The sequence below is a fragment of the Microcaecilia unicolor genome, chromosome 1, assembly GCF_901765095.1.
Source record: "Microcaecilia unicolor chromosome 1, aMicUni1.1, whole genome shotgun sequence".
NCBI lineage: Eukaryota > Metazoa > Chordata > Amphibia > Gymnophiona > Siphonopidae > Microcaecilia > Microcaecilia unicolor.
This window is the reverse complement of record NC_044031.1, coordinates 262,950,415-262,962,469: the sequence shown is the minus strand read 5'-3', so window position 1 is coordinate 262,962,469 and position 12,055 is coordinate 262,950,415. Positions and strand designations below refer to the sequence as shown.

The 12,055-nt window shown below is 43.3% G+C and overlaps 1 protein-coding gene across 1 annotated transcript in view; it reads left to right on the top strand.

The window, feature by feature from the left end:
• Positions 1-5,933: 5,933 nt before the first annotated feature.
• DYNC1LI1 (dynein cytoplasmic 1 light intermediate chain 1) overlaps positions 5,934-12,055 on the top strand; it is a 131,755-nt gene continuing 125,633 nt past the window's right edge. The window contains 4 exon segments of the mRNA XM_030206057.1: positions 5,934-6,064; positions 6,297-6,370; positions 9,214-9,334; positions 9,732-9,740. Coding sequence (XP_030061917.1) covers positions 5,949-6,064; positions 6,297-6,370; positions 9,214-9,334; positions 9,732-9,740 — 320 coding nt within the window. The 5' untranslated portion in view covers positions 5,934-5,948.

The window sequence follows — 12,055 nt, the reverse complement described above, 5'->3', positions numbered from 1 at the left end:
GAGCCGTGGGTAAAATGTGGGATATTTCCAGCGTTGGTGATATTTGACATTGTAATCCATGAAGCAAGCTACTAAAATGGTATGGTTTAAATAGTTCAAGTTCGATCTTTGTTGCTGAGAAATCTGCGGTGTTTCTGAACCAGTCATTTAAGTGCCTCATGGCACAAGCTATAGTCATTGATCTTATATTCAGCAATCCTAGGCCTCCATATTCTCTAGGAGTACCCACCAAGTTCATTGGTAGTCGAGATTTCCTTCCTCTCCACAAGAATTTAGTCAAAGCTGAGGTCAATTTTTTCTCATCTGTGCTTTTTAAATACATTGGTAGCATTTGGAATACATATAACCAGCACGGCACCACCATCATATTATACATAGCAATTCGTCCTAGCAATGATATTGGGAGTCCCCGCCACTTCTCCAATTTTGTTACAGTTTCTAACAGTAGCCTGTGGACATTCAGCTCATATAATTTAGACAAGTCTTGTGGGATATATACCCCCAAGTATTTAATTATTGTCTTCATTTGTAGCTTAATGTCCCCTGCCCCCCGCAGCTTCGCCCCCTGTGGGAACATCTGCATAATGCTTGATTTCTGTAAATTAATCTTGAATCCCGACAGGCCTCCAAATACACTCATATGATGAGTCAACCTGGCGAGTGATGTTTCGGGGTGAGCTGTCACTATTAATAGATCATCAGCGAAAGCCATCACCATGACATTGTCTCCCCCTACTTCCACTCCTGGTATGCCCTTCTCCCTAATCAGTGTCCGTAATAGCGGTTCAATCGCTAGTAAAAATAATATGGGGGATAACGGGCATCCTTGTCTAGTTCCCCGGGCTATGGGAAATTGGGAGGTGCGGATTCCGTTCACTAGTATTGCAGCTGTGGGATAAGAGTATAGTGTTTGGATCGCCTGATATATCCACCCCCGGAACCCCAAATGTCGAAGCACTTCAAACATATATTCCCAGTTTATAGAATCAAATGCTTTTTCAGCATCTAGGCTGATTATCACTGCTTCTGTTTTGGCTTGTTGGCAATGCCCCATAGCTAACAAGAGCCGTCTTACATTTACTACTGATTGTCGATTGCGTACGAATCCTACCTGATTGGGACTTATTAATCTGGGCAGACACTGGTGGATTCTGTTGGAAAGTAGTTTGGCCAAGATTTTTACATCTACGTTTATTAAGGAGATAGGTCTATAAGAATCTGCCTGAATATCTGGTCTCCCCGGTTTTAAGAGTAAAGTTATCAATGCTTCATTCGCATGCGGTGGGAAAGATTGTTGTTGTATTACCTCTTCAAAGTAATCCTTGAGGACCCCTATCACTGCGGGTCCCAAGATCTTATAAAATTCACTAGCGTATCCATCAGGACCTGGGGCTGAGCATGTAGGCAATGATTTAATAATTTCCTGTAACTCTTTCCCTGTTATGGGCGCTTCCAGGGCCTGCGCCTCATCACCCGTCAATTGATCCATGCCTGCCTTTTGGAAATAGCTTTGTATAGTCCCTTTGTCTGGTGTCTGACCTTGTTTATACATAGAGCTGAAAAATTCTTGGAAAACCTGTGCTATTGTGTCTTTTTTGTGTTGGGGCACTCCCTCTCTGTTCTTCACCACTGTAATCACACGGGGCCCTCCTTTTTGTTTGACCAAGCTAGCCAGTAGCGTCCCTGCTCTATTGCCAAATCTCTGTAGTTTGTACTTCCTAAAGATTAACTCTTTATTAGCTCTCTCATGGAGCAAAGTGTTCAGCGCTATTTGTGCCGCCTGCATTTGTTCTTTATGATAACCACTCGGTATCTGGATGTATCTCCGCTTCGCTTTTTGGAAATTTTTCTCTAGATTGATAATGGCCCCTGTCATTCTGCGCTCTCGCCTAGCTATGTATGCGATAATAGCTCCCCTTATAACTGCTTTTGCTGCTGGCCAGAATATGGTGGGGCGATTTTTATATTCTGCATTGAATTCTATGTATTCTGCCCATTTGTTTTGGACGTAGCTCTGGAAATCTTTGTTTGTAGCTAGGTATGTTGGGAATCGCCACCCCGCAGCGCCTTGTCTGTTGTCTGGGTCTTTCAGAGCCACCCACACCATAGCGTGATCTGATATCTCTACTGGCCCGATTTCTACTTCTTCTATGTGAGAGAATAGTCTTCTGTCTACCAATACATAGTCTATTCTTGAAAAGGTACCATGTGCTCTGGATAAGTGAGTATATTCCCGTCTTTCTGGGTATAGGTTCCGCCAGGCATCTACTACTCCAAGGTCCTGCATAAAGTGATGTAGCGCTCTAGCACTGGGTCCCCCCCGCATTGCCCGTCTTGGAGTTGAACAATCTAGCATTGGGTCTGCTACTAAATTAAAGTCACCTAACATTAACAATGGGAGTGATTTGTATGGTAAACATATTTGTGCTATTTGTTCATAAAATGCTTTATCATATAAATTCGGTCCATATATTGCTGCTACCAGGTATTCTTTATACTGCAGCCATAAACGGATGATCACATACCTTCCCTGGGGGTCACTAGCTATTAACTGGGACTTAGCTGCAAGACCTTTGCGTATTAGAATCGCTACTCCTCTCTTCCTTCCCTCTGTTGATGTGGCCTGTACTTCTCCCACCCAGCCCCTTTTCAGTTTTTGATGTTCTTCTGGGGTTAAGCGAGTTTCTTGCAGACATGCCACATCTGCTTTATGGCGTTTTAACGCCGCCAAGATTTTAGCTCTCTTTACAGGGGTCGAAACACCCCCCACGTTCCACGTGAGGAACCTAGTTGATGTGGCCTTAGGCATAGGGTAATTCTAAAAGGCTAACTAGCTGTGTGTTTTTGTCCAGCGTTGCCTCCGGTGCCCAGCTCACCGAGGCCTTCCTCCCCTCCTCCTGATTGGTCCCTACTATTTCTTGTTGTCCCCAAGTACCCTCTAATCTAGATTGATGATGCCTTCTTAACCCTTCATCAATGTGGTCTCTACATTCCTTCAGTTGTATTATTTGCGCTTTGCCTTTCCTCCGTCTCTTCCCTTCCCTCCCTCCCTCCTGCCTGCCCTCCCTCCCCACCTTTCCTTCCCTCCCATAGTTACCCAACCCTCTATACTTCCCTCCCATTATCCCCTCACTCTTCCCCCTACGTACCAGTTGAAAGAGTGTGGATCTAATGATGGTGGGCTGCCCCCCCCCCTCCTGTTTCACAACGTATTTGAATGGGCTGAACCCTTATTAATACAACTTATCTATACAATTCTCAACTGAACACATTTTCATAATGTTAACATATGGTAACCAAAGCTTCTATGAACTTAACTGAGTGCCCTGCCGACATTTGCTGACCGTTTCGTTAGGTCTGCCTGATTTCAGTTTGGCCTCTACTGTTCTTCCTTCTCCTTGTGTGTTGATTTCAGCCTTGTTCAGCATTTTCCTCTGTTTCTATTTTTAGCCCCTGTTGCGCTTCTTGTGGTGTGGGAAAGGTTCTCCACGTGCCTTCGATTTGTACTTTTAGTTGTGCTGGGTATAACAGCATGAATCGCTGTTTCCTCTCTGCCAGGCGTCTGCATATAGGCCCAAAAGCCCTCCGCTTCTCTTGTACCGCTATTGAGTAGTCCTGAAACACTTTTACGGGTGCTCCGTCGAAAGCCAGTGTGTCCCATTTTAGACGGGCCCCTCGTAAGATTTCCTCTTTGTGGAGAAAGTTATGTACCTTAACGATTACTGCTCTGGGTCTAGTTCCTGTGTTACTCCGTTTCCCCAGGCGGTGTGCCCTCTCCAGACACAGAGGCCCCGTATTATCAGAGAGCGCGAACTCCGCTTTAAGCCAGCGTTCAAGCTGTACAGCAAGAGATCGGTCCGGGACAGACTCTGGTATTCCGATCAGGCGGAGGTTCGACCTTCTAGATCTATTTTCCAGGTCATCTAAGTGTTGGGTAAGAAATCCAAGTTCGCGCCGTATTTCTTTAAGGTCTGATGCTCTGGTTGATTCTGTGTCTTCAATATCAGACACGCGTACCTCCAATTCCCCGGTTCTACGTGTTGTTTCTTCCAAGCGGGTTTCCATACCCGCGATTTGGTCAGAAAGCTTAGAGAATTGGGGTGCCAATGCGGATTTCACCGCCTCTGTAAGCTGGGAGATTTGTGCTGTGGTAAAAGTTGTTGTATTCTCCGCTTTCGGGCTTGCCGCCATTTTGTGCTCTCCCTGCCCTCGGAGTTTTTCAATCTCTTTCTTTGCCGTCCTGGTCGACATCACCCTCTGTTCTCGAACTACAAAGGAGTCCATGCACTCTCCTTGCTTATAGCGTTCAGGATTTAGGGTTCAATCCCAGATTTTATCGTTTTATGAAGTTAAGAAGGGGGGGGGCTCGCCCGGGAGAAAGCCAAGACACGTCTGCTCTCTCTCAATCCATCACGTGATCTCCACTTTCTACATTTAAACAAGCTCCTAGGCATTTCACCATAGGAAACTTTAAAGCAGTACCATCAAAGATTAAAGACACAGCAGATAAACCTGTGGTATGCACTTTCTACAAACATTCGTTCATTAAATTTGCCAGCTCTATTCCACCAAGGCTGGCTTTTAGGAAGGATAACGTCTGCTGAATATCAACCAGCTAATAATTTTAAGGTTGCATTTTGTTTGTTGAACTCATGCTGACTCATTTCCACTCCACCAGATTTTTCCTGTCATTAAATTCCAACTCTTTTACTGATGATTTCCCTTAGCTGTCATTATTCCCAGGATGCATTTATATACATTATGTAATATCTCTCTTATAAATAGTAGTAGTAAACAATATTAAGTGCATTTTAATAATATACCACTGCATTCCACAAAACAAAAGGAATACATTGCCACCACAAACCATATTTCTCTTTCGATCTAGGCTAATGGTTCCTAAACATGATCCTGGAGGCACTCCAGCCGGTTGGGTTTTCAGGATATCCACAATGAATATCCATGAGACAGATTTGTATGCAGTGGAGACAGTGCATGCAAATATCTCTCATGAATATTCATTGTGGATATTCTGAAAACCGGACTGGTTAGGGTGCCTCCAGAACCAGGTTTGGGAACCACTGATCTAGGCACAGGAAAAAAAAAGATTTGAAATGCTCCCAGGTTTCAACCTAATTCATGTTTAATGTGGGATATAAACAGTGGTGTGCTGGAGCCGGCTCGCACTGGCTCGCAAGAGCTGGTTGTTAAATTTATTGGCATCTTACGAGCCGGTTGTTTACCGAGTGCGAACCAGCTTGCCTCTCCTCCCCCCACCCCGCGAGCTGCAGGCTCCCCTGCTCCCCAGGTCGTCTATCATTTCCTGTCTGCCCTCAGCTCCCCGATAGCCCTCATTTGCTTCCTGCCGCTGCCCTGCCTTTAAATATTGTATTTTTCCTGGAGTTGCGGCGCCGGCATTGAAAGCAGCAGGCTCAGCTCGGCTCCAGCCTTCCCTCGCATGGTTCCGCCCTCGCGGAAACAGGAAATACATCAGAAGAGGGGATTAAAAGTTATTCCGTCATCATACTTCCTCAGTGTACATCCGTATGCTGCACAAGCCGGCATGTTTGAAAATATAAGTGAGATTAACCCTTTAGTGTTTAATGTTCCCATCAATCTGTTCCCATATGGCTTATTACAGGAACATTGGACACTAAAAATAAAAAAAAAGCTACCAACAATAAAGAACGACAACGAGGATGCAGCAGGTCATAGGTTTGCTTGCTTTGTTTTGAGTGTACTAGATGACGGCTGCGCCGTGGAAAGGAAAATATAGACAAACCAAATTGGCTTCAACTTTATGTCGTCATCCTGACTCCTGTTTTCTTCAACCTCCTTGACTCACCTAAGCGGCACGCTTGCTAATGCTGCCGTCTTCAGAGCTGATATAAAAGCTCCTCCCCTTTTGCTGTCCACTTAAGAGCGGGCAGGCGCCGGCGCGAGGAGGAATGGCGTTAAGGGTAGGCAGAGGGGCTGGTTCCTTACCGGCCTTGGCTGCTAGACCGCAATATTCAGCCAATCCCACCGCTCGCAACGAGGTGGACGAGGATGGTCAAAACCTATGGTAGATATCGTCGAGAAGATTTCCTCTTCCATCCTTTATTCATTCTCCTTCCTCCTTGCCTCCCTCTCCCCCCCCCACTCCCGATACCGGTCCCGGTGAGCGCGAGCGAGCTCCGTTGGCAGCGAGTTGAATGACAATAAAATAATCTGAAGGGAACGTGCACGTCATTTCAGATACTTGACCTTCCCTGGCCAGCACAGCTCCAATGCCTGTCTCGTATCCTCTCTTTCAGGTCCTCCATCCTGAGTGAGGTGTCCACACGCTCGCGCTCTAAGCTCCCACCGGGGAAGAGCGTGCTGCTGCTGGGTGAGTTCGAGAGGGACCCGGGCGCCTAGTTTTGCTAAATATTTTGCTTGTGAAGATGGGGTATAAGGAAAACATACACTAGAAGCTAGGAATAATGTGTGCATACTGGATGCACACTTTGCATTGTGCACGTGTGCATGATGTGTCAGTGTGAATGTTTGTTTGTTTTTCTTATTAGCATAGGAGATGACGGCAGATAAAGACTGAAATGCTCTGTCTTGTCTGCATAGTAGGCTGTTGAGTCTTTTTTTTCTGGTTTTATTCTCTATTTTTCTGGGTGTTTTCGGCTGCTTCTGTGGCATGTTCATGTCTGAGTAGTTATTTAGAGATGCAAACTACTTGGTTCAAGGCTGGAGATTTTAGAACTGTCCTGGATTTCTGACCATCCCATCCTGATGTATTAGGGATTTAAATGGGCAGGATCAGGCAGTACTAATTCCACACTGCTTTGAGATGCAAGTTCAACACCAGGACTGTCCCAAAATCTCCAGCCTGGAACTAGATAACTTGGCGTCTCTGAATCATTTGTATCAGTACTGGCCTTTTTTGTTAATTTCACCACTGCATTCTTGCAGTTAAATTATACTGTCTGAAAACTTGATACAGGTCTAATTAGTGAGAATCGTGGTTTGAAAGCATAAGAAATACCCACAAGGCATGTCTGACCTCAGCCTGATCTTTAAAAAGTTTATTCAACTATTAATCATTTCAATAGTGCTACAAGATGTATGCAGCGCTGTACATATTATATGCAGGTACTTTTTCTGTCCCTAAATGGCTCACGGTCTAAGTTTTTGTACCTGGAGCTATGAAGGGTTAAGGTTTATTCAAATTATTTAGATAGCATTTTTATTTTAATAAGAAAATTTGTTTCTATTTAGACTTTTTGTGTGTTCTATTATATATTTGCCTGTTTTTTTCCTTATCCTGAACAGTCATCTTATATGAAGAAATAATTAGTGTTACACTAGCATGTCAAATCTTTTTTTTTTTTTTTTTTTTTTTGCAGTTTCCATTTTTTTGCAGTACAATACCCCATATGTACTGTTTGGGTCTTTATGTAGGAGTGTGATGCCCTGTTTATTCATCAGTTGGAGAGATGTCGGGTTTTGGTACTGTTATATTTTGTTTTTTTTTTCATAGGGGGCTTTCAACATTTGTTCGTGAAGATCAAGTTTATTACAAGTTTGATAGTCCACTTAGTTATACACAAAGCGGTTTATAATATACAAGTTAAATACAAGGACAGGAGAGAAGATAAGTTGGAGATAGAGGGATGCAGCAGAGAGGACAACATAATGAGGTCACAGTCAGATCAGAAAATAGGCTATTTAAAATAGATTGTCGCTGGTTATGCATTTCGTTGACTGGAAGGGGGAGCATAGCTCTGAAGTTAGTGCAACAAAATGTATTTGTAACTAACTTAAATATTATGCGACCCACTGAGCGAAAAGGTACCAAAAGTGGTGTTATAATATGAGTTACAAAGTGGTGTTACGAATAACAGAAGTTATAAAAGTTTGGAGGGATAAATTTGGGCAACTTAATTTCCCTTTTTTGAAGTTTTGTGTACTATAGGGTCAGTAGAAAGGGACTATGCAAAATTGTTCAGTGATTAGGGATATAGATGTTTTAAGCTTGCTATTTTTCAAATGTTTTTCCGAAAAATGTCCTTTTCAAAAGGCCACCCTGCAGCCTGATCTAGTTAACAAGGATTGAAAATGGCACACAAAATAATTAGGGAGGGATGAAATAAAATCTTACAGGTAACCCTTGATTCATTATTCATAGGGGTGCTCTGAACGTATAAACATTAAGGTTCCTGAGCCCCCCCCTCCAAGTTCCCTACACGAACCTGTCAGGCACTCTGACCTGGATTAGCCACTTTTGGAAACAGAATGCTGGGCTAGATATGTCTGGTCTGAGCCATTATGGCATTTATGTTCTCCTTTTCTCCCACATTCTCTAACCCCCAACTCTTCCTTGTCTCCTGTTTAGGTCCACTGCCCCATTCTCTTTCTACAAACTTTTATCCCACTTTCTCCTTCTCTCTACCCCTTTAGTTTTCTCTTAAGATACTTCCCTCTTTTATTAACTACTCACATGGCACTCGTTCTTTTTCCCTTTATGTCGGTGGTCATTCCCTCTAAATATCATGTATTCCCCCCCCCCTTTCATGATCTCATTACGGAAGATATTATTCACTCATAAATTCTGTTTTCCTCCTGTTCTCCAGAGTTGAGTTGAATGAGTACAGGCCTGGTACCAGTCTTATGGGCCCTCCTGCAGCTGGAGACGAAGGTGGCAGATAACATGTTTATCTCCCATGCTTAGGGAATATGGGGAGACATGGTGAGAAGGATCAGAAAACAGTAGAGTACCCTATCCTATCAAATTGGGCAGGTGTTTGGGCTACCTCAGAACCAATTTGATGAACTGGAATGGCACTTGCCACCTGCCGAATGTTAGAAATAAAGTATACATAAGGGGTTGAGATTGTCTGCATGGGGGCAGAATAACTCTTCTAAAGTATAAAGGTGCAAGACCAAAATTGGCATGGGGGAAAACCAGGAGAAAGGGCTAGATTGGACCCTGGCATTCAGATAGTCTTCTCCAAGAATGATAGTTTTAGGAACAGCGGCATTCAGAGTTCTCCTGTAGGTCAGAGGCACATGTACACGTGTATAAAGGTTGGAAAATTCTGAGTTGCATTCTGCTTCCTTTCCCCATCTCAACTTGCATTTGGATCCTTGTAAATGCAAAGTGAACTAAAGCGCCTTATATTTGTAAATAGAGGTATATGCATGTACACTAATTTTGCTGTTCCCACTTTCTATTTGTAGGGGAAGATGGATCAGGTAAAACTAGCTTAATACTCAAACTTCAAGGAATAGAAGATTATAAAAAAGGAAGAGGAATGGAGTATTTGTATATAAATGTGCATGATGAAGACAGAGATGGTAAGTGGTTTGGCTTTTTTTTTTTTGTGGGGGGGGGGGGGGGTTAAGAAGCAATTAGATTTTCAGAAGTTACTTGTCCACTGAGGAAACCAAATAACTTACTTGTAGCAGTTGTTCTCCATGGACAGCAGAAAAACCCTCACTGGGTAACATCACCAACAAAACCCAGTGTGGAAAAGCTGCTCTAGCTTAGATACATCGAGAAGCTTTTGAGAAGTCTTTCATATATGTCCTTGCCTGCCAGCCATTAGCATGTGGGTCTGACTTTCATATTTCAAGCTCAGAACACAATTCCTGGCGCAGGAGGGGTAGGTATGTGTGAACTTTATCCTGCTTTCTGTGGAGAACATCTACTACAGTTAAGCTACTTGGTTTTCTTAGAGGACAAACAGTATAGCAAGCACTCATTGGTCACCCTAGCTACAGCCTGCCCTCGGCAGAAAAAGGGAAATAATTACAAAAGACACTGCAACAGGCAGATGTGAAGACATTTTTGATGGCAATTATCCATCTTTATGTATAATCCTTTTTTGGAGAGCAGCCCGGAAATGCAGTGAAACCGGGGCTATGAGGGATGAAGTTGGGTTCTAGTCCTTAAACAGGTTCTGGAAGACAGTCTGCCGAGACCTACTGTCACAATGGGAGTTTCAGGGCTGACATTAAAAACATGCCGGGGCCCCAAACCCATTTGCAGGTTTTAACTTTTCATCTTCAAGTGAACTTGAGCGCCCCCCCCCCCCCCTGTATCGGGGGGGGGGGGGGGGGTCCAGGGCAGTTGTCCTGTTTGTAGCCCTGGGAGTCTTTCTGAGTTTAAACATTTTTTTATTGAACACACAGGATACATTAAAGTAAACACTGGAGGAATTCAGTGTTTTTATATCTATCCCAGCCCAAACTCCCCTCCCTCATCATTTTTTTTTTTTTTGTATAAAACTGTTTTAGAACCAAAATAAATGAACATACTGAGTAATTGAGCTAACCATACAAGAGTAACTCTTGAACATAGACATAAGTAAATCAGCAAAAGTGATAGACTTTCTGTTCACTGATTTTTTGCGCTCCCCCCCCCCCCCCCCCCCCAGCAACTACCCTTCCAACCCTACATCTTCACAAAAGATGTACCAATAGATGATGTTTCTTAAACAAAACTCAAGAACTTCTTCAGGAAAAAAGAGAGAAATGGGATATCCCCAAATGAAGAAGATATGGAGAGGATTGGGTTCTTATATTCCTTTCCCCTAAAAAGTAATCAAACATAACTGTGTCCTCTCTCTCCCCCCACTCTTATCCAAAACAAATAACTGCAGCTTTACTAGGCATCTCAGAAAGTTACTCATCTAGATAAATGTTAGAGAAGTTAAAATTGAAACTGTGGGCCCTGGAAGGTAATGATTGAATATATCCATCCCAGGTACACAAATGTTTTCTTCTTCAGGGATAATTTGGCTTGTTTCTGCTGCAGTACTACAAAACAGTGTAGCCTGTTCCGCCAGCTCAAAAATTTGGATGGGTCCTTTAAAGTCCAGATACTCAAATTCTTCCTGCTTGAAGTGTAGGCATCTGTGCCACACTACACCATGATTTTTGGGTGTGCCCCAGGGTTTGGAACTTCTGGGAACAGATTAGGAGATTTTTGTCAAGATTGAGTCCAGGGATCAGTAGAACAATTTTTGCTAGTTGTCCCTGGAGCTTTTTGACCCTTACCCGGTGCCACGACTCTATTGAGCCGCAAGTTGTTTGGTGGCACGGAAAGTTTTCCTACAATACTGGCTTTCTCCAGACCCTCCGACCTTTTGGCACTGGAGGAACCAGGTACATCTTTTGGTCTCTTGGGAGGCGAAGGGTATGCTTAAATGTTGAAGACATTCTTGCTTATATGGAATCCTTATTTGGACAACTTAAATCCTCATGGGCGCAGCCTCAATGACCTGTAATCACTTTTTTCTTCCCAGGGAATTGTTAATGCGCAGATAGGGAGTGGGGGTCTAGGATTGTGTTGGGGCTCATGCAACTTATGGGGTTTGTATTTAATAGCTGTAGGGGGTTTTTTGTTGTATTGTTGAACAGCTATAATAGGGGGAGGTAGGGATATTGTGATTTAAGGGTAGTGGGTAGCAAAGTGGGGGTTTGAATTGGAATCAGATGTTTAATAAACTTATAGGATGGGGGAGGATAAACAATTTAATAATTTGATGACAAATGGTACTCTTGCCTACTATTATGTGTATTCTGCTTTCACACGTGAGTGTGTTTTCTGGTGTTCTATTTGTGAAGTGTTAATATTGGATTGTCAAAAATGTTGAAACAAAAGTCCAGGCACTCAGTATTGTATTTTTTGCCAGTAGCCCAGCCTTTCGGCAGAACAAGCAATTGCCACTGCCCTGCACTCCTAAGTAAACTTACCTATATGCCATCCTGCCAGCAACAGTGAGGCTTTTCCCCAACAGGCTTTCCTAATGTAATGCCTTACTCCAGTGGTTCCTAAACTTGGCCTTGGAGGCACCCCAGCCAGTCAGGCTTTCAGGATATCCACAATGAATATTCATGAGAGATTTTCATGCACTGCCTCCCCTGCATACAAATCTCTTGTGACTGTTCCATTATGAATATCCTGACTGGTTGGAGTGCCTTATTACAAAATTGTTGAACCCCTGTGCAAGACCAAAGAGCATGATAAAAAGAACCAATCGCCTTGCCACACTTTAAATCAATAATTTTTTATTGA